General features: G+C 47.4%; 1 protein-coding gene across 14 annotated transcripts in view; it reads left to right on the top strand.

The window, feature by feature from the left end:
• CAMK1D (calcium/calmodulin dependent protein kinase ID) overlaps positions 1 to 23,304 on the top strand; it is a 489,271-nt gene that overhangs the window by 419,713 nt on the left and 46,254 nt on the right. For all 14 annotated transcript variants that reach the window (XM_031652513.1, XM_031652515.1, XM_009213982.4 and 11 more), the window contains 2 exons: positions 1,913 to 2,039; positions 23,015 to 23,090. In XM_031652513.1, the coding sequence (XP_031508373.1) occupies positions 1,913 to 2,039; positions 23,015 to 23,090 (203 nt within the window). The remainder of the gene's footprint in view (positions 1 to 1,912; positions 2,040 to 23,014; positions 23,091 to 23,304) is intronic.

The raw sequence follows: 23,304 nt of genomic DNA on the forward strand, positions 1-23,304 counted from the left end.
GCCATGTTGGTCAGGCTGGTCTTGAACTCCTGACCTCAGGTGATCCGCCTGCCTCGGCCTCCCAAAGTGCTTGGATTACAGGTGTGAACCACCATGCCTGGCCATACTTTGAGTTTTGTCTGTCTTTTGCCCACAAGGAATTTCCTTATCAGCTAATCATGAGGGAGGAATGTGGCTTTTTATCTTTGTAGTTTCGTTATTTAGAAATAAAATGGGCTGGGCGTGGTGGCTCAGGCCTGTAACTCCAGCACTTTGGGAGGCGGAGTCGGGCGGGTCATGAGGTCAGGAGATCGAGACCATCCTGGCTAACACGGTGAAACCCCATCTCTACTAAAAACAAACAAACAAACAAAAACAAAAAAACAAAAAACTAGCCCGATGAGGTGGCGGGCGCCTGTGGGTGAAGCAGGAGAATGGTGTAAACCCGGGAGGCGGAGCTTACAGTGAGTTGAGATCTGGCCACTGCACTCCAGCCTGGGCGACAGAGTGAGACTCCATCTCAAAAAAAAAAAGAAAGAAAATGGGAGGCAGGTGTGCGTAGTTCCCAGCTTGACTTTTCCCTCCGGCTTCGTGATTTTGGGGTCCTGAGATTTATTTTCCTTTCATACTCTACATAAGAATAGTTTCTAAAGTCCAACCCTTGGGAACCCAAGATTCACCACAAACCCCTGAGAGAGAGAATGTGGCTCGCCGCTGGGACTGGGGAGGAGAGCTGGATGGGAAGTGCTGTGGGGAAATGCCTTTCCCACGTCAGATTCTTCATGCTGCGCTCCGTTTAAGGTTTGGTGTAAACGACGGAAACGATTCCTCATTCACTGGGTGGGGATTATCCTGAAGGGTGGACATTCCCAGACAACAGCAGAGATGACAGTCCTTGACATTGTGTCCCCCAGTGATAAATCATCACCATGATGATGAATCCAGGAGTCATCAAGTCCAGCAACTCTTGAGAAAAAAAAAAAAAAAAATGCAGGCTCCTCTCTGTGTTCAAGGTCTACCCAGCAGTGCAGGGACAAGCTCCCAGGCTGTAGCTTCTCAGCCTCCATAAGCCCCACCTCCCTTCCTTGCTAGGAACAATGAGATTCCCCAGTTCTGCATAAAACACTATGCAAATGATACTTCATTGGCTCCCATGCCAACCCTGGGACTGCCACTCTCAGCCCCTCCTGTATGTTGCAGAACTGTAGTGAAGACGGGGGCCATAAGAAATGGAAGAAGGCCTTTGCTGTGCATTCCTGCTGCCCGAGCACTGTTCAGAGGAGCAGACAAAGGATGAAATCAACGCATGCTTCACAGAAAGGCGAACAGAAGTGCGAACCCCTTAAGGGGACACGGCTGGAAAGTGCTACATCTTCAATTCCAGATTCATTTATTCCAGGATGGCATCCCTCTGCTTCCCTGGCAGAGGAGCGAGCAGGGCTCAGCTGGCCTTCGCGAAGGGCACAGTGCAGTACATCTCCCAGAACTGCAGAGCACCAGGGCATGTTACTGAGGGCAGAAACAGAGACCCTTGGATTCCAGAAAAATCACTCTTTCAAAAGGAGCAGAGAAGCACCTGCAAGAGTGATTTCATTTCCTGGAATCTCCCTTCCCTAACCCCAGACCTGAATCCACAAGTCTGCACAGCAGTCAGCTTTCTCGATTGTCTCAGAATATAGTGAGCTTTTTTAAAGTAGACAAAATATGAGTAAAGGAAAGAGACTAACATAGATTGAAAGCCCATCTGTGCCAGACACTGTGCCGGGCTCTCTGCACTGTTTCTACTGGCCGCTGCTTTAGCTGATGCATCTACTACGTCCGAAGGTCAAGGACATCCTGACGTTGCGAATAGGTTTTGCAGTTGAATGGGTCTTCCACAGTTAACCCAGCTTTACATGTAGTTTGTAATGTCTTTTTCTTATTTTCTTTCTAGCCTGAAAATCTCTTGTACTACAGTCAAGATGAGGAGTCCAAAATCATGATCAGTGACTTTGGATTGTCAAAAATGGAGGGCAAAGGAGACGTGATGTCCACTGCCTGTGGAACTCCAGGCTATGTTGGTAAGGACAGTGTGTGTGCACACATGTGCCCGTGCGTGTGTGATGTTCTCATATGTGGTGTCACCACGTGTCAACTCATCAGTTGTCTGTGGCATATGAGCTTGGCATGTAATCACAGCTGCCTTCACTTCCCTTGGGGGAAAGAATAAAAAGATTGAGGGACACTGGAATGAATAATTCATAGCAGGGAAGTGATTTCCCCTGAAAACTTTTGCTCAGTTGGGTAGAAATCCCATTTGATTTGGTTGTGGGCCTGACGGGAGGCTGGGAGTTAATTTGGATGAATCCCAGATTCCATTTCCAGAGATCCTGCATGTGTGTGTTTCTGAGTGATTTACAGTGAGACACTGAGATAACAGTAAGTTGCACACACAAGAAAACATTCCAATTGCTGAGATAGGAACATTGATGGAGGAACCTGGTTCAGACCTTGACCAAGTCCCTCTCATCTATCAGTCAACCCTGATCTGTACTGTGATGCTAGGCGTTCAAGTTTTTCCCTAAATCCCAACCCCTATTTCTTTGTACTAAACATCCAAAATGCAGAGAAGACTACTGACAGATCTGAACACTTGGATTCTGATGTTCATCTTTTGACTTCTGGGGTCCTGGAGAAACACCATTAGAATACTTGTGACTGTTCTGAGACCTTCACTGACATCAGTGTATTCATTCATTCATTCATTCATTCAGCGAATGTATGTAAAGTTGCTACTATGTACCTGATGCTGTACCAGGCACCGGGGTTAAGGCAGTGAATGACACAGACATGGTGCCTGCCCTCATGGAGCTTACGTTTTAGTTGGAACAAATAAGCAAACGGGTCCATTTCAGATCATAAGTGCTATGAAGAAACTAAACCTGGGGGCCTGCCATGGAGTGACAAGGAATCAGGACTGGGCTGAGAGGACAGGGAGGAGACTTGCGCCTTGGTCTCAGTGGCAAGAAGAAGCCAGCCATGTGGGAGTTACAGGATAGCATCCCAGGAAGAGTAACCAGTTTGTGCAAAAGCGCAAAGGCTGGGAGAGGGTACGAGCTAGGGACATCTGAGAGCAAGAAAAAAGATGAGGTTGGAAAAGAGTTATCGAAAATGGAGTCTGAGGCTGAATTTTTTTTTTTTTTTTTTTTGAGCCGGGGTGTGGTAGGGTACTGAATCTAGCTCTGTCGCAAGGTTGGAGTGCATTGGCGCAATGTCAACTCACTGCAACCTCCGCTTCCTGGGTTCAAGTGATTCTCCTGCCTCAGCCTCCCGAGTAGCTGGGATTACAGGCGCCTGCCACCATGTCCGGCTAATTTTTGTAATTTTAGTAGAGACAGGGTTTTGCCATGTTGGCCAGGCTGGTCTCAAACTCCTGATCTCAGGTGATCCGCCCATCCCGGCCTCCCAAAGTGCTAGGATTACAGGCGTGAGCCACCACGCCCGACTGAAGCTAAGTTCTTGTCATGCAAAGTGCAGTGACCTTTCTTCATGAGAACAGCTGGTGAACCCACCTGAGAGAGGAGGTATGTTATGTGACCAGCATCATCCCTGTGGGTCTTTGGGGACATCCACAGAACCTTCCCAGGCAGGCCGAGGAGAGTTGGCCTGAAATTAAAGGGCTTACAAGGGGCATTGTGGGAAACCAGATGACCTTGGGACCACTTTGTGGCTTTTCAAGTTCTTGCATATAATTACAGAGCCATGTCAAGCTCGAGTGTCATAGCTGTTCATTTTCAGAGTAACTCAGAGGAGGAAAGACACGAGCAGGCTAAGCCGGCTAGAGAACAAAATAAGGGGAAGGGAAAAAAGCAGCAGGGTTTAGAAGCAGGGAGATGCAGGTGGTGGAAACGTGGCTGGGGAGGAGCTGTGTGGATACCGTCGCAGTGGGGCTCGATTCCCTGGATCGTGTGTATGCAGAAGGCACAGAAGAAGAGGCTACTCTGCTCGTTTTTGAAAGGTCCAGTGCATGGCCGGGTGCAGTGGCTCACACCTGTCATCCCAGCACTTTGGGAGGCCAAGGCGGGTGGGTCAGTTGAGTCCAGGAATTCAAGATCAGTCTGGCCAACATGACAAAACCCCATCTCTACTAAAAATACAAAAATTAGCCGGGCATGATGGCGCATGCCTGTAGTCCCAGCTACCTGGGAGGCTGAGGCAAGAGAATCGCTTGAACCTGGGGGGCGGAAGTTGCAGTGGGGCTGAAATTGTGCCACTGCACTCCAGCCTGGGTGACAGAGCGAGACCCTGTCTCAAAAAACAAACAAACAACAAACAAACAAAAGCCAGTGCAGGCTTTGATAGAGATTAACAGCATGGTCAGCAATCGTCTCTTTTAGGATAGTGTGATAATGGTTGCAGGAATAGCCTGGTCCCTGGCGGGGGGACATGTGCCTTGGGTGGCAACGGGAGGAAAGAGTGTGTGTGGAATACGCATGGAATTTCTCCAGCTCAGTCTGAGCCATCAGGGAAGCCGTGAATCCATGAGGCGAGACAAGCTGACTGGGGAGAGCCTGTTCCAACTACCCAGAATCCCAGACATTAGAAAATGAAAGGTCTGTTAGGTCTTGGTGCTGGTCCTCTTTTCAGCTGTCTGCCCTGGTGAGAAGGTGCTGTTACTGTGACCTGCCCAGCTGTTCCGTTCAGGAAGTTGACTCTTGGGCTGTGATTTAAATGCTCTGACAACCAGTGAAGGCCCCTAGCGACGTATGCATCACGTGCTTCTCATGTTTGGCTGGAAAACTCTAGCACTTTCTAAATTGAGTTTTACTTCTCTGTGTTTTGGCAAAGCCCACGGAATGGCAGTTTTTCTGGTTTCTAAGTGGCTGCCGTCTGCGGGGTCTCGGTCTGTTGATTGCTGTGTCTGGCGCTGATGAGTCAGGAATGGTGTTGAAAAGAGTCTGTTACTCTTGCTACTCTAAATGACAGCCAGTGGGAGCCATTGTCTATTGATGTTGTGAGATACCAGGTTGTCCTGGAGGAGGCTGGGGGAGAGGAGGACTGTAGCAGTGGCGCTCTTCTGTTGGTTTGTGTTGACTGAGCACTGAAACTCCACCAAGAGAGCGCCTCTGGAGTGAGTCTTGTGGAGGGGACACAACTTCAGAGGAGGGAAGGGGCTGCTTTGAAGAGCTTGTGTCTAGAGGACACCCCTTAGGCAGTTACCAGCTGAACTTGGGCTGTTTCCTCCCTTGTCTGTGTGGCAAGCTCCTATTCAGCTGCCAAATCCCAATTTAAATGTTACCTCCTTTGACTGCTTTCATATCACCTTGTTCTGTCTTTTGACATCCTGGTTCTTTCTATGACCCTTTTCTCGTCATGGTCTGATCACATTCGCATTAGGGTTCGTATCAATCTGTGTCTCTCATTTCACTGTGAGTCTCATTAAATCTTTGTGCAGACACCTCTGCATTTAGTAAAAACACACAGCTCATGAATCTTAGCCATGTTTTCTTTCTCTCTTCCCGTGCCATTCACTCAGCATGCATTTATTGAGTTCCTGCTGTGTACTGTGTGCAGTCGTCCCTTGGTATCCAAGGGGGCTGGGTTCCAAGATACTCCACACCCTGCAGATACCAGCATCCTCAGATGGTCAAGTTCCTCATACGAAATGGCATAGTGTTGGCATATAACCTAGGCATGGCCTCTGTGTACTGTCATCGCGAGATTACTTATAATACCTGATGCAGATAGGTATTGTTTTCATTTGTATTACCTTTATTATTTTTTCAAATGTTTTTGATCTGTTGATCCACACATTTTGAATCCATGGATACGAGGGCCAAGTGTACAGTGTTTGGTCTGAGAATACAAATATGGGCCGGGCGCGGTGGCTCATGCCTGTAATCCCAGCTCCTTGGGAGGCCACGGCAGGCTGATCACCTGAGGTCAGGAGTTCCAGACCAGCCTGGCCAATATGGTGAAACCCCATCTCTACTAAAAATACAAAAAATTAGCCAGGCAAGGTGGCGGGCACCTGTAATCCCAGCTACTCAGGAGGCTGAGGCAGGAGAATCGCTTAAACCTGGGAGGCAGAGGTTGCAGTGAGCTGAGATTGCGCCATTGCACTCCAGTGTGGGCAACAGAGCGAGACTCCATCTCAAAAAAAAAAAAAAAGAGAGAGAATACAAATGTGAGTAAGGTACAAACTCTGACCTCAAAACATTCAGCAGTATTGTGAGAGAGAAAGCAAACAGGTCAGCTTAATGTATGCTCAGGTCAGCTTAATGTATGCTCAGGGCTACATCATTCAGCCCTTCAAGAATTATTTATTTATTGTCTACCTTCTGTTCTGGGCACTGGGTGGGTACAGCAATAGAAATAGAAGAAAAAAAGATAAAAATCCCCTCCCTAGTGGCACTTACATCTGAGTGGGAGAGACATAGGATATAAAGCAAATATTGATAGCTAAGTTCATTTGTGTATTAGGTGGCCTTAATACTATGGAGAAAAGTGAAGCAGAAAAGATGATAAGAAGTGCGTGTGTTCAGAGGGTGGTGGCAATTTTAACTACAGTGTGCAGGCAGCCCTCACTAAGAGGGTGGCCGTGGGTAAAGATTTGATAGGAGCGAGAGAACTGACCATACAAGTATCTGGAGGGCATTCCAGGCGCAGTGCAGAGGCCTGAAGGCAGGAGAATGTGGGCAAGCGGCAGGGAGCAGAGGGAGCAGGAAGGAGAGGAGTAGGAGAGGCAGTCGGAGAAGTCCTGAGCAGGGGTATGTGGACCAGGACTTGGAAATCGTTGTATAGACTTTAGCTTTACTTGGTGATAGGATGCCGTCCAGAGGCTTCTGTGTTAAGGCAGTGACACACAGGATCCCTCTAGGACAGGGGTTCCTAACCCCCCGGGCCTTGGACCGATACTGATTCAGGGCCTGTTAGGAGCCGAGCTGCACAGCAGGAAGTGAGAGTCTGGCTGGCGAGCATTCCTGCCTGAGCTCCACCTCCTATCAGATCAGCGGCAGTAGCTTCTCATAGGAGCTCAAACCCTATTGTCAGCTGGGCCTGCAAGGGATCTAGGTTGCGCACTCGTTTTGAGAGCTCTAATGCCTGATGATCTGAGGTGGAACAGTTTCCTCCCGAAACCATCCCCAGTCCCATATCCATGAAACAATTGTCTTCCATGAAACTGGTCCTTTGTGCCAAAAAGGTTGGCGATTGCTGCTTTAGGACACAAGCTGGGATCAGGATAGATGGCAGGGGTAGGGTGGAGGAAGGAGGCCGTGGGAAGACTCTGGCATTGATCAGGTGAGACTGTGAGAAGCCTCAGGCATCAATCAGCAAGGGTTTAGTCCAGATTGGTTGCAGCAGAAGTGACAAGAAGCTATCAGATGTCAGGTATATTTCAAAGGCGCTGTCCTCAAGGTTTTCTGAAAGGTTGAAAGTAGGGTTTGAGAGAAAGAGAGAAGGCATGGATAATTCAGAGGTTTGTGGGCCTGAGTGCCCCAGGAGGGTGCAGTCGTCTTTACTGGAGGTGGAAGAGCCTGGGGGATGAATAGATTGCAGATGCCTTAGGAGGAGCTTGGTTTCAGTTTGTTAAAGTTGACTAGGCCAAGAGGACAGTTGGAACATGACCCTGGAACTATGTGCAGTCGATTCTCGCTGTTCACAGTCGTCATGTTCTATTATAGAAAATAGCTGGAAGCACTGAATTAATCAATACTGAACCATTGCTCCTAAGGGAAACACAGGCTGGGTTCCTGTGAGCCTCTGGTCACATTTTCATGAACCGATCAGTACAACCTTTTCAGAGTGTGTGTTTCTGTTTAAAGACACCTTATTGAATATGTATTGTTGGATCATTACTTTGATTTGCAGCCCACAGCACCGTAACTCCCGCCTGAAGGAAGCTTCTCTAACCCACCGATTTTCTCTGAAAGGCACGTCGCAGCCTCTTTGCTGTTAGGAAAGCTAGACAGACTTCAGCACTATGCTTGGGGCTGTTGTAAACAGGGAGATCTCCAATAAAACACAAAAATGTGAAAAACATGACACCAAATAGAGGGTGAGAAAAGACCCTTGTTTACAGTCTGAGCTGAAACATGAAGGAGGAGCACCGCCTCATTCCGCCTCAGCTTGAAACTTGCGCACCGGGCAACTCAAGTCTTTGGTCACTCTACGCATGTCCACAAATGACCACAAAGTATTGATTTGGGGGTTGCGAGTAACTTTTAGCCAGTAGGCATATTTGCAGATCTAGAATCCTTGAGTAATGAGGATCAACTAGATTTGGGAGATGTTAATTTATGGCTGCGTTTTAAAGCCGTGAACCAGGATAGGCAAGGAAGGAGAGGAAAGGTCCCAGAGCCGAGTCCTGGGGACGTCAGGGTGGAGAGGTCAGGAGGACAAGCTGGAGCCCGCAGAGGAGACCAAGACAGAGAAGGGGCAGTGGGTGAAGCAGAAAGAGCGCTGGCAGAGAGTGGCGTGCTCCCCGTCACCACGTGAAGAAAGTGCTCCATGCAGAAAGTATCACATGTCAGTTGCTGCTACTGAGTCAAGTAAGATGAGGATTTGGTTGAACTTTTTTTTTTTTTTTTTTTTTGAGATGGAGTCTTGCTCTCGTTGCCCAGGCTGGAGTGCAATGGCGTGATCTCAGCTCACTGCAACCTCTGCCTCCCGGGTTCAAGCAATTGTCCTGCCTCAGCCTCCCGAGTAGCTGGGATTACAGGCATGTGCCACCATGCCTGGCTAATTTTGTATTTTTATTAGAGATGGGTTTTCTCCCATATTGGTCAGGCTGGTCTCGAACTCCCAACCTCAGGTGATCCAGCCGCCTCGGCCTTCCAAAGTGCTGGGATTACAGTCATAAGCCACCATTCCTGACCCTGGTTGAACTATTAATTAAGTGTGGTAGCAGTGTGGTCAGAGGAATGGCAGGAAGAAGGCAAAACAGGTCTTGGTAAGTACACCAGCATGGTGTCCACTGTGGGGCTCACCCCAACCACCCACCTCCTTCACCAACTATGGCTTCTCCCTGCAAGGCCCTTGGGGCACCATTTTGAATCTTGAGCAAAGAAACTGCAGCTTCATCCCTGCTGGAAAGTTTTCCATTTGAACAGAGCAGAGCCCAGCCCCATTTGGCAGCTGCGAGGAAGGAGGGAGAGGGAGCTGCCACTTCTGATTCAGGGACCACACTATCCCCTGGGCCCAAGCCAGGGGCAGCGGGTTGCTGTCTGCTCCCAGCCTAGCATGGTGTCTTTGTATTTTGAAAGAAATATGTGAATACAGATGAGGAAAATCTTCCATGCCCCCCAGGGCAATCTATAGGTTTATAGCTTGAGTTCAGACTTTTGATAGGTAGAAGTGTTGGTTTCAATTTGTGAATCACCGTTTTATTATTATCTAAGTGACTATTCAGCTGAATAGTTAATTCTGCCAACATGAAGCTATTGCTTCAATTTAAATGAGCTCTCTAACAATGAAACCGAAAATGGTGCTTTTTCCCCAAGTATCCCAATGCACAAGGTGCCTTAGGAGGAGGCAGGAGGACTAAGCACTTTGAGCTTCACCCTTTTACATGTGGCGGCTGCCTGGACCGTACATACCCTTCGCAAGGACCGTGGCCTGTGGAGGCAGCGCATCACTTCACTGATAGCGGGAGATGGTGGGCACCCCCATCCATATCACTGGGTTATGGGCAGCTCATAGGGCTGGCTCTGCCAACACCCACAGGTTTCTCCAGTAGATTGTGGCAGATGGGCCATACAGATTCATGTGAGGCAGTGTATTTCAGAAGCAACATTAAAATATAGGTATGAAAGCTGGGCACATTGGCTCATGCCTGTAATCCCAGCTCCTTGGGAGGCCAGGGTGAGAGGATCAATTGAGTCCAGGAGTTTAAGACCAGCCTGGGCAACATAGTAAGACCCCTATCTCTTTTAAAAAATAGTAGCTGGGTGTGGTCAATTGAGTCCAGGAGTTTAAGACCAGCCTGGGCAACATAGTAAGACCCCTATCTCTTTTAAAAAAATAGTAGCTGGGTGTGGTGGCACACACTTGTAGTCCCAGCTATTCAGGAGGCTGACGCAGGGGGATCCCTTGAGCCCAGGACTCTGAGGCCATGGCAAACTATGAGCACACCACTGCACTCCAGCCTGGGCAACAGAGTGAGACCCCATCTCTAAAAAATACAGGAATGAGAGGGATCATTAAGGGTTGCAATGACCAGGGGAAAACTCCGGGAGGACGTGGATTTGAAGGAAGGGTAGGACTTGAGCAAAAGTAAGGAGAGTCACAGGTGCAGAGCAGACAGGGGGAGCAGAGGCCCAAGGTCACGGGCTGCTTCTTGGAGGATCTGGGAGAAATGAACAGACTCACTGGGCTTGGAGAGAGGGCTGGTGGAATTGTACTTGGTGATGATTGAGGAGAAATGATGGGCCCATCTTGTAGAAAGTGGCTCCTTGGGAGCCCGTGGTGGCTGTCAGTATGGTATTGACCGGGATTGGGAGTCCACTTAATTAAGTCAAGTATAACATTCCCCTTGGTCTCGGCAATAAAAGTCAGAGCTAAGGAAGTTAATAAAATTATGTGTATTGCCTGCTCAGCTGCGTTAATTAAAATACCTGAATCACCGAACATCAGTAGTGACAGAAAACATCCATATCAATCACGTAATTGACGAGACAAATGATAAACTTCTATTCGATGGAGGACGGCCTGTTTTCCATCTTTATCTTTTCTTTTTTTTAAGAGACAGGGTCTCGCTGTGTCCCCCAGGCTGGAGTGTAGTGGCATGATCATAGCTCACTGCAGCCTCGATCCCCCGGGCTCAGGTGATCCTCCCACCTCAGCCTCCTGCAGAACTGGGACTACAGGTGCACACCACCCCACCTGGCTAATTTAAAATTATTTTTGTAGAGACAGGGTCTCACTTTGATGCTCAGGCTGATCTTGAACTCCTGGGCTCAAGTGATCCTCCAGCCTCATCCTCCCAAAATGCTGAGATTACAGATATTAGCCACTGTGCCTAGTTGAGGTTGTTTTTTGTTTTGTTTTGTTTTTTTTTTTTTTTGGAGCCTTATTCAGTGACAGTTCACCACCTAGCAATATTTTTTTTTTTTTTGAGACGGAGTCTCGCTCTGTTGCCCAGGCTGGAGTGCAGTGGCTGGATCTCGGCTCACTGCAAGCTCCGCCTCCCGGGTTGACGCCATTCTCCTGCCTCAGCCTCCCGAGTAGCTGGGACTACAGGCACCCGCCACCTCGCCCGGCTAGTTTTTTTTTTTGTATTTTTTAGTAGAGACGGGGTTTCACCGTGTTAGCCAGGGTGGTCTCGATCTCCTGACCTGGTGATCCACCCGTCTCGGCCTCCCAAAGTGCTGGGATTACAGGCTTGAGCCACCGCGCCCGGCCACCTAGCAATATTTTATGTGGAGTGCACAACCACAGCCACACTATTCCATTACGGATGTCACTCAGAAATAAGAAGGAACATTTACAGCTGGTCCATCATTCTGTCTAGAAGCAGAACTGCACCTTGATGCTTTAGATGGTGGCTGACTGTTATGTTCCTCAGGCTGTCGGGGAAGAAATCATTCATTTCCTTCTGGAACTTAGTTGCAGTGTTGGCTGCAAGGCCACGATCGACATCTTTGGTCTAGCTCGGTCTTAACTTGCCTAAAATAGTTTAAACGTGTTTCGTCTTGTTCTTCTCTAAAAAGAGATGGAGAACAGTTGGTCAACATTCTCGATGTATTTTTTCACTGAGTTAGAGGATTGGTGTTAATTCAGGGATCACTGCACTTCTAGAAGTTGATGTGGGGCTGGGGATTATGATGAGCTCTTGGAAACCAGGGGTTCCAGCCAGCACAGTGTTGGGGCGAGGACCTCTGTCCTCAAAGCCGCCCAGCCTATAGTTGGTGGCAGTCACAGCAGAGGACTTGAATGTAAGCGTCTTCCTTTGTCTGCCATTGGTTAGATATGAAGGAGGCCTGTGCCTTTCACTTAAACTTGGGGATTCTCAGTTTCTTGTGTATAAAATAAATGTGCTGGGCTAAACATCTCCTGTTTTGTTTTTTTTTTTTTTGTTTTTTTCTGGTTTGAACATTGTACGTTTCTATAGACTTGTGATTTGGTATCCTTTAAGTATGTAAATATCTACGTGTCAAGGATACTGGCCATTATTTTTCCCATCCTCACTCCCAACAGCCAAGAAGAAGGATTCAGCCGACTGACCTCCCCACCTCTGTCTTCTGAGTGGTCTCGATTCTTTTCGTCTTTCCCCACAGCGCCTCTGTTCCTAGTCCTTTCATTTCCACTTCTCTATGTGGCTGCTCCCCAACAGAGCTTGCTTTTTATTTGTTTCTCACTTAAATACCATATTTTGGTCCGTGACTATAAGCATTACATCATTGTTCCCATCCTCTCCGACTGTTAGTGTCGAAACAGGGTTTTATGTAACTGAGAAATTGTCATACAGGGCACAGATGAGTAGGCGGAACATCCAGATGAGAATTTTCTCTCTTTCTCAACAGCTACTCGGTGACAGTGACAGCCCGCAATGAACATTTTATCACACCGTGGGTTGCAGCCAGACCCCCTGTGTCGGAGAGGACAGGGTCCCCTAAGTGGGGAGACTTGTAGGGCCCGCTGCTCTTCATGGATCTGACTCATTGCATGTGGGCAACGTAAACCCAGCCCAGCTTTGAGGAGCCCCATCCCACACATGGCAGCCCCACAGTCACTCTGAACACAGTGTTTTTAAGGCACTTGTCTTCCATCTGGAATTGCTTCTTTAGATACTTGATGTGGGATGGAGGTCACGTTTTGTCGTGGTGGGAAAGAGGGGGATGGCAGCATTGTGTAGCTCCATTTTTTTCTTTGTCTTGATTAAAAACCAAAACCTTAGAATGCCTCTAGCAGTCTTCTTAATCAGATTTCACAAGAAAGGCTTGACTTCAGTACAGAGTAGGTGTCATGCCGTGATCACACACCAGGTAGGCCCCCGTGGGAGACCCTAGAGGGCCACACAGCAGTGCCATTTGTGGCCACTTTGCTTTGAAGTGCCTTCCTTGGCACGGTTGACTTCCTCCATCCCGCGGAGTTTCAAGGCCCTCCCACATTTCAAACGCCCAGCGGCCCCAGCTTCTACTCCCTCCCCGTTCCTTAGCCTCACTCCTCCATGATTGGCTTTGGGAGCATCTGAACAGCAGTCCCTGTTCAGATGAGGATGGTAATTACACACCAGTACGGTGCTTTCATGGGGACTTCTCATGCCTGTGGTAAAACTCGAGGCTACTGGAAAAATCAGGGTAAGCTGCTCTTTGGCGATACTTTTTTTTTTTTTTTTGAAACGGAGTCTTGCTGTGTTGCCCAGGCTGGCATGCAGTAGCACGATCTCAGCTCACTGCAACCTCTGTCTCCCAGGTTCAAGCGATTCTCCTGCCTCATCCTCCCGAGAACCTGGGATTACAGGCATGCACGACTGCACCTGGCTTTTACATTTTTAGTAGAGACAGGGTTTCACCATGTTGGCCAGGCTGGTCTCAAACTCCTGACCTCAGGTGATCTGCCGGCCTTGGCTTCCCAAAGTGCTGGGATTACAGGCATGAGCCACCATACCTGGCCTGGTGAGATTATTTTTATTTATTTATTTATTTATTTATTTATTTATTTGCCATCCTGATCTATTGCTAGAGGCAATACATTCCTCATGAATGACAGCTCTAGGTGAAGGATAATAGAGACTAGTGGAGGAGGCTATACCAACAGAAAGATCGGAGCTGTCCCAAAAGCCTTCTGCTCATCTTCCGTGACTTTGGGCAGAAAACAAACTTTAGGCAGAGAACGATCCTGTGTTTCAGCCTGATTTTTACCTGCCAACAATCTGATTGCAATACTAGAAACCCGGGTGAAGCAACAGCTGTTTATTAAGATGCTCCTGGTAAAAGTCCCTCATCGTCTAATTTTTTCTTTTTTAATACCCCTGCTGCTGCAAACTCCACTACTGACAGGAAGCCAACCTGACCAAGCACATTCAGTATTACCTCCTTGTCTTGATGTCATTCTTACTGAGGCCAAATTCTCCCCTGAAGTGTATGTCTGGGGTTCTAACAGCACGAAGCTTAATTTTATTTTTCCTGATCTTTAAGTTCCATTTAGCATCTCTGAAAAGGCCACTGCTGGGTAGAAATGTCATCTTTCTCTCTCACTGTTTGAAAGAAATCTTCTCACCTCTTCTCTGATGCGCACTATCACAAACTCTTAGAAACTCGATTGCAATTTGATTTAGTAGCTGGTGTTCCCTCCCCCACCAGCAGGGGAGCATCGCGTCTTCCCACTTCCTAGTGGAAGTTCCTCAAAGACCGGAAGGCCAGCTGTGATCTGAGCATCTAGCTGTGGACACAGATACCTCCTGGCGTTGTTTTACAATAAGGGGCCACATGCAACTCTTCCAAGTTGAGCTCCAGTTCATTTCCTTGCAGGCATAACTCTAGGACAGAGTGGCAGGTGCCCATCAAGACAGGAAACTGAGGCATAGGTGAGATAATGAATCCTGTAGTTTACCATGGCACAGAGCCGAGTCTATAATCCTGTCCTCTGATTCCATGCTGGATCTGAGATAACAGACTTGTATTTAGAGTAAATTCAGTCTTTTCAGTTTTTTTGGTTTTTGTTTTTGTTTTTGTTTTTTTGTTTTTGTTTTGTTTTGTTTTGTTTTTTGAGACAGAGTCTTGCTCTGTCGCACAGGCTAGGGTGCAGTGGCACAATCTTGGCTCACTGCAGCCTCCACCTCCTCAGTCCAAGCAATTATCCTGCCTCAGCCTCCCAAGTAGCTGGGACTACAGGTATGCACCACCACGCCTGCCTAATTTTTGTATTTTTAGTAGAGACGGGGTTTCACCATGTTGGCCAGGCTGGTCTCGAACTCCTGACCTCAAATGATCCGCCCACCTCAGCCTCCCGAAGTGCTGGGATTGCAGGCGTGAGCCACCGTGCGCCCAGCCTGGTTCTGGACTTTTAACTTCAAAAACTGTTGGCTTTTAACTTCTGGCATCGAGGAGTGCCCCTGTCCCCCACAGGCTGCTCCCTCCTGATGTGTCACCATCCTCTGCCCACTGGAGGGGTCGTGTGTGAAGGACAGAGAGGAGAGGCCACACAGACATCCATGGATGTGAACAAAGCACCCTGAACGTGGGTGTCCTGGGAGGGTGAGGGCTTCACCGTTTCCTCCACCCTCTTGGCAGAAACTGCTTCTTGGCACGTCCTCGGGGCTCGGGAAGGGGAAAATTCTTCTCTATTTCAGAAGAGCATGAAGATTGATTACCGCGAACCCCACACCCACAAGACAGCTGCTGTCTTACTTTTCAGTCCACTTGGTTACGCCTTGTTCTTCTCTCTTCTTTGGTAAGGAAAATGGGCAGTTTAATTGTTTTTAAAACAAGATGAAAGGTTTCTGAAACTCTTTTCTTGTTTTTTTGAAGTCTCCCGAGTCTTTCCGTTTGCCAGGAATACTTGCTCTAAATCAATATGAAGTAGCTTGGTTTATAGAAGACGTTTCCCGCAAAGCGGAATTTTCCATAAGTGGGCTGGTGGTGAATCTCACGGTAGTAAATCCAATTATTTTGAATTCTCAACCTAGTTTTATAAAGAGCATGAGTTAATCGTGGTCTCTGCGAAGGACCACATCTGTCCACGGAGGTCTCTGATGGCTCCTGGGACACTCTAGTGAGGCTGAGTGGTTTACATGGAGCTTGACTTTTATTTACTGGTATAAACTTAGTAAGTCGATGGGATACTCTTGTCAGGAATAGCAAAGAAAGCTGAGTTAATAGCACCCAAGATCTGACCAGGAGGAGGTTCTGAGAGATCGTGTAATAAAGTATTTCTTTCTGCCCTTTACCCCTAAACCGGGTAGTCCCGAACTTCCTTGGGGAAAAGTTTTTTTTTGTTGTTTTTTTTTTTTTTTTGAGACGGAGTTTCACTCTTGTTGCCCAGGCTGCAGTGTAATGGCAGTGTTGGCTCACCGCAACCTCCACCTCCCAGGTTCAAGCGATTCTGTTGCCTCAGCCTCCAGAGTAGCTGGAATTACAGGCACCCTCCACCACGTCCAGCTAATTTTTGTATTTTTAGTAGAGACAGTATTTCACCATGTTGGTCAGGCTGGTCTCGAACTCCTGACCTCAGGTGATTCACCCTCCTCGGCCTCCCAAAGTGCTGGAATTACAGGCGTGAGCCACAGCGCCTGGCAGAGAAAAGGTCTTAAAGGGAGAGTAATGTGAGGTACAAACACATTCACACACTGAGAGTTAGGGTGAATTCTGCCTCCTTTCTCCTCAAAGGTCCTGTATGAAATCATGTGTTCGTGGAAAGGTATCTGGCAACTGCTCGTGCTTTTACCTAATACAGGTACTTGCCAATTGGCAGTTGCTTCCATTCCCATATTCATTTGTTCCCCACCCCCGCCCGTCCTGTGTAATTTTTTCTTGTACCTACTCACCAAAAATATTTCAGACAGCAAAGTTGACTTGTAGCCCAGTTGTGTGGAATTTGGAAGACATTTTTCCGCAGAAATAATGGTGTGTGGCAACTAGGTTGGGTTCAGTTGAATCAACAAGTGCCGACCAATCAGAACGTACAGAGATGAGAGCTCTGGCCTGCCCTCCAGCAGCGTGAAGTCTGATTTGACAGTGGGATTTATGCATCTGTAAAGGGACACTGGAGGTACAGAGGGAGTCACAGGAGGCCATTGTGTTACAGGATTGTGGTAATGCACCTGGGAACCCACCCGTTGTGCCCAATGTGTGTCAACTGAGTACAGCCGCCCCCACGCTAACCCCACTCTCTGCAGCTCCAAAATTCTGGCTTTGGGCAAGCCTAAGTGATGTCCTGAAGGCTGGACCTGCCGACTGGCTTGTGTAGGTCCCTTTCAATACCTCCTGGGCAGTGGGTTTCCCTACAGCCACTGACAGAGCCCCCAGGGACTTTGCCTTGTCATTTGAGAGGATGTCCCTTCTGTCATGGCTGGGCCAGAAGAATAGGCCCTTTCCTGCTTTTTATGGAGGCTGGGGACCATCTTACACAAGCCATGGAGCCTTTCAGCGACTACCTGTCTTTGTCAGTAGCTCCAAATAAGCAAGAACTCAAAGCATCCCTCTTGCAGGAGGCGTGGGAGCAGCAAGGAGTCATTATCAGGTTCCCCCATCACACTTGAGTTCTGGTGCTTATGATTAGAAGAGAATACTATTTTTCCTTGACTACGAAGCTGTTGGGTATCTCCAGGCAGCATTGGCCAGGAGATGGAACTGTGGCTGCATAGTTCAGAGCCCTCATCACTTTCCGAGGCCCCAGAGGGACTGTGCTCAGCACCTCCTGGGTGTGGAAGCTCATTGGTCTTCTGCAAGTTTGTAAGTTGGACACTGTGATTTTTTGGAATTACAACAGAATTCCTGCCACGCGGCGTTAAGTCTGGTAACATAATACTGGACGGTTCGGCTGATTCTCAGTCAGGAAAACTGGCGTCTGAAAAGATCAGAGTGAGAAGTGGACTCTCTCAGGGCTATGTGCCTCACCACAGCTGAAATAGGAAAATGGGTGGGTGGGGGGCTATGCCAGAAAGGCCAGGTGAATTCAGCAGGTTGCTGAAACAGTACAGCCGACTGCCGATCGCAGGAGGCGAGCAGGAGAGAAAACATCCTCTTGGATCTCCACAGTTTGGCCACCATATCAAATTGTCAGGAGGGTTTTGAAAATTGCCTGAGAATGTTATCTTTTCCATGAATTTCTGTGAGATGAAAAATAGCTATTTGAAGTGATCTTGGTGGGCTTTTTCAAACAATGTTTCAAAGGACCCTTGATTCCAGCAATCACAAGTGAAATTAGAATTTAGGCTATGGGTGTGTGTGCCATTTTGCAATTTTAAAAATATTTCATGTTGGTGGAAATGTTATTTCCAAATCAATTTGCTTTGTTTTGTTTGCTGGGTGACATGACACTTCTATCTTCACCCCCTGAGTTTGTTTCCAAGCACAATTAAGACGGTCACCAGAAGACAAATAGTTTACCCACCTCTCATTGGCTAAAAAATATTTGTATTTTGTTGGTCGATATAACACAGATAAGACACAACACCAAAAAGTGCAAGAAATGTACATTCTTGTTCAAATTCTTGACACAAATATGTACATTTCCATCACCAGTTTTGTCATCCTGATATTTACTTGTTTATAATTTAGAACTTTTCCCCCATAACAACCTTGGTGTTATCCAAAGGAGAAATCTTATTTATTTATTTATTTATTTATTTATTTATTTATTTTAGAGGCAGGATCTCACTCTGTTACCCAGGCTGGAGTGCAATGGTGCAGTCATAGCTCACTGCAGCCTCCAACTCTGGGTTCAAGTGATCCTCCTGCCTTAGCCTCCCAAAATGCTGGATTATAGACATGAGCCACTACATGTGGCCCAGGAATCTTTTCTTAACCATATGCTTTATGTCATAAACTTTACCATTTAAGCAGAGTCTCGTGTTCTAAAAATGTTTTAAGTGTAGTTAGTCTGTGGCTTCAAGAATCTAAACATATCGGCCAGGCGTGGTGGCTCACGCCTGTAATCCCAGCACTTTGGGAGGCCAAGGCAGGTGGATCACCTGAGGTCAGGAGTTAGAGACCAGCCTGGCTAACATGGTGAAACCCCTTCTCTACTAAAAATACAAAAAGTAGTCAGGCTTGGTGGCACACATCTGTACTCCCAGCTGCTCAGGAGACTGAAGCAGGAGAATTGCTGGGACCTGGGAGGCAGAGGTTGCAGTGAGTTGAGATCGTGCCATTGCACTCCAGCCTGGGTGACAGAATGGATTCCTTCTCAAAGAAAAAAAAAAAAAGAAGAAGAAGAAGAATCATCTAAACATCTCAAGGAACCTCCAAGCATAAAAATTAGCCCCTTGCTTTTCCAGCCTGTACATGCCTTGCACAACGGCCCAGTGCGTTGACAGATTTACCAGATTGAGGGTGAAATGTGTCCTGTGCCAGTTTCCCTTGATGTGTGGATTTCTAGAAAAAAACCATGTTCTTTATTCTTTCTTTTTCTGAACAATGGATCATGGCCAGTATGTTCCTCATTCTAACAGATGATGAAGACGAGGGGGAGGTTGTTCTTTTAAAGAATGCTGCCTCCCACCATCCACGATGCTGGAGAACTGTGAGCATAGGGCACTCTTGAGAACACAGAGTCCGCACTTCCTAGGCGGGAAGCCTGCTCTGCAGTGGCTGTGGCCTCGTATTCCTGCTGTCTTCCTTGGCTAGGGCATCGGCCGGGTCTTTGCTCAGAGGCTGTGTAAGCAGCTGTTGGAGGCACCACAGCTTCGTTGTCTGTGCTCCTTTCTCATATGTCTGTTGCTTTGGGCTTCTTTCTTTACCCCATGTGTTTGTTTCCAAGCGCAGTTAAGGTCACCAGAAGACAAATAGTTTACCCATCTCTGGTTGGTGTGGTGGCTCACTCCTGTAATCCCAGCACTTTGGGAGGTCAAGGCGGGTGGATCACCAGGTCAGGAGTTCAAGACCACCCTGACCAACATGGTAAAACCCCCGTCTCTACTAAAAATACAAAAATTAGCTGGATGTGGTGGTGCATGCCTGTAATCCCAGCTACTTGGGAGGCTGAGGCAGGAGAATGGCTTGAACCCGGGAGGTGGAGGTTGCAGTGAGCTGAGATCACGTCAGTGCACTCTAGCCTGGATGGCAGAGTGAGACTCCATCTCAAAAATAATAATAATAATAATGTGTTTTGTTGGTTGATGTGACACAGAAAAGACACAACACCAAAAAGAACAAGAAATGTACATTCTTGTTCAAATTCTTGACACAAATATGTAAATCTCCATCCCCAATATTGTCATCCTGACATTTACTTGTTAATAATTTAAAACTTTTCCCCCATAACAACCACGCTGTTATCCAAAGCAGAAACCTTTTATTTTCGTTTATGTATTTATTTTAGAGATGGGGCCTCACTCTGTTGCCTAGACTGGAGTGCAATGGCATGATCATAGCTCACTGCAGCCTCCAATTCTGAGCACCTGGCACAGGGCATGAGGTTGTGCCCTGAAGTTTGCCGTGAGCTCCCAGCACCTCTGTGCTGTTTGACATCTGGTTCTGTGGAGCGGCCAGGCCAGGCTGCCGCGCCATCTCGCTGAAGAGGTTTGCAGATTCTTGTGATCTGGAACCCAGTGCCTCCACCCCCAGCTTGGCTCTGCCCTCCTGACACACGCTGTCAGCTCTGCAGGAGGGGAAGCTGGTCCACCGTTGCTCTAGGAGCCTTCTCTGCCTCGTGGACACTTTCCATCAGGCCGCGAGGCCGGCCCTGGAGGGTCCTTGCAGATGTTGTTGCTTCTCACGCCTTCTGTGTTCGTTTGGCCACTGGGACCAGAGTGCCAGCGTGGGGAGAACATGCCTCCTACATCAGGAAGACATTAACTGTGGTAAATGGCACCCTTTTGTCAGTTCCCATAAGACAAGAGCCTTGAGAAATATACTCTTAGCAGTCACGGCAGAGTCAGCTATCGCCCAGCCATCCAAGGGCGGCGCCTCCCAGGTGTGAGTTTCCTCTGTAGTTCTGTCTGTCATTTTGCTGCCACGTTGAGGGTGAACAGAGTGAAGAAAGGATGTGCAGATTTATTTATTTTGTTCTTGTTTTGAAAAAATAACAATCTGATAGGAAGTCTGGGGGAGTTGGAGACTAAAGCCAGTGTGGAGGATTATCTGTGGAGCGCATCCCGCACTGCCATAAGCAGAGGCACTCGGCAGTGGTTTGTCTGCCTTCCTGTTCTTGCTCAGGAATATGTTTATTGTCAACAGGACGAAAGAGAGGATTTCCCAGTTCATTTTTCTACAAAAGAACTTTTCCTTTCCAAGTGTGTCCAACCCCCAGAGGACAGCTTTGAATGCGACCCAAAACAAATTTGTAAATCTTCTTAAAACATTATGAGATTTTTTGGCGATTTTTGTTTTTTAGCTCATCAGCTATTATTAGTGTTAGTGTATTTTATGTGTGGCCCAACACAATTCTTCTTCTTCCATTGCGGCCCAGGGAAATGAAGATTGGACACCCATGTAAACCTCAACTGAAGATGCTCTCACCTTAGCAAACAGTATGTTTGAGTGAAAAGAGCTGGAACAAGGATCAGATTGAGCTGGTTTCAAATCTCAGCTCTTTCCTATCTAGCTGTGTGATGTGGGACAAGTTAATTAACCTCTCTGAGGCTCATTTTTCTGACCTATCAGGTGCCCATCATGATAGTTGTCAGAGTTCAAAGGATTGCAGTAGAAAACATTTATAAATGACTCACCCAAGACCCAATTCATGGCAGTCACTTAATATAAGTGAAGTCTTTTCTGAAAAGAAGTTCGTGTAGATGCCACATTCCCACTGGGTAACATTGACTAACTTACCTGACCTCTCATACCTCTGTGTCCTCCCCTGTAATTTGGGAATAATAGTGATCATGCTACTAGCACTTCCCATCAACGATTGTTGGGGTGAGCGAGTTAATACATTATAAAAGAAGACCTAACTCAGCATCTAACAGGCACCTTCTCAGCTCTAGCTATTTTTCTCTATCCTTAAAAATTTGCAGGAAAGTCTGTGCTAAAGACACTGCCATCAGATGTGTTTGGGGGCAAAGGATATTTTACTCAGATTCACTGCCTCTTCTTGTATTTATCTACTCTTTGTACTGACATATACTGAGTGTCAGCTATGCCAGATGCGGCTGGTTGCCAGAATGGGTGGGTAGCCAATGCTGGGCGATGGCCATAGGCGAGGAAGAGGGAGTCAGGATCAGTATAGAACAAGCCCCAAGGCCAGGAACAGGGAGTCAGGATCAGTATAGAACAAGCCCTAAGGCCAAGAACAGGGAGTCAGGATCGGTATAGAACAAGCCTCAAGGCCAGGAACAGGGAGTCAGGATCAGTACAGAACAAGCCCCAAGGCCAGGAAAAGAGAGAATCGGTATAGAACAAGCCCCAAGGCCAGGAACAGGGAGTTAGGATCAGTACAGAGCGAGTCCAAGCCCCCAGCATGGATAACTCTTGATGAAGAGTGCTTTAGAACCAAGAATGCAAGGTTGAATTGCAGTTTTCCTGTTTCACAGATGAGATGGGAAAATGCAGTGAGCATGCTGATGCCCTCCCCAAACCCTGGAGAAGGAATTAGGAGCCGGCCTGAAGCAGGATTTTCAGAGGGTTGGCCTCAACTCTGAGCTCCACGGCACCATTAGCTCCAGGAAGACCCAGGGAGGGGCTTCACCTTTATGACCCCACAGCACCCAGCAAGGCCCTACACAGAGGCCAGAAATGTTGCCTTGAGGTGACTTGAGGTGACGTCACAGACTCCAGACCCCAAAATAAGTATTTCTTTTTACATCAGGCTGATCTAAGTTACAGTGCTTAGTACAGCACTGCCATAAAATAGCCATGTATTATGTGTTTGTTGACTGACTGAGTTCCATCAGTAATCTCGCATCTCTCTCTCTCACACACACACACACACACAAGCACACCCCTCTTCATTATGTTTTTATTTACATTCTTTAGATACTGTAGTGTCTTCATATTTCTTCTGTTGAGTGCAGTGACTCATTTCTATAATCCCAGCATTTGGGGAGGCTGATGTGGGAGGATTGCTTGAGGCCAGGAGTTCAAGACCAGGCTAGGCAATATCAGAGACTTCATCTCCTAAAAGAAAAAAATTAGCCGGGCATGGTGGCATGCACCTGTGTTCCCAACTACTTAGGAAGCTGAGGTGGGAGATTTGCTGGAGCCCAGGAAGGAGGTCAAGACTTCAGGGAGCCATGATTGTGCCACTGTACCCCAGCCTGGGCAACAGAGCAAGACCCTATCTTCCTTCCTTTAAAAAAAAAAAAAAAACGAGCAAAAAAGAATGGGTCAAGTCTCTCTACTCAGTTTTTATACTCACTGAAAGTTCAGGCCAAATAGCAGACCCCCAAAAACTGTCTTCAGTCTGAGGCATGTAAATTGTCAGGCTGTGTCTTTTCTTTGTCTTTCCGCAGCTCCTGAAGTCCTCGCCCAGAAGCCTTACAGCAAAGCTGTTGACTGCTGGTCCATCGGGGTGATTGCCTATATCTTGTAAGTACCACCTGCTGCCTTGGGTTCTTCCTCTACTGGCCATTTTTTGTTTGTCTGGCAAAATATACATGAAACAGAATTTACCATTTTTAAGGGTACAGTTTAAGGGTACAGTTCAGGGCTATGTTTAAGGGTACATTTCAGTGGCATTAAGTCCATTCACAGTGTTGCACAACCAACACTGCTGTTCACTTCCAGAACTTTTCCAACACCC

The sequence above is a fragment of the Papio anubis genome, chromosome 11 (genome assembly GCF_008728515.1).
Source record: "Papio anubis isolate 15944 chromosome 11, Panubis1.0, whole genome shotgun sequence".
Classification (NCBI taxonomy): Eukaryota; Metazoa; Chordata; class Mammalia; order Primates; family Cercopithecidae; genus Papio; species Papio anubis.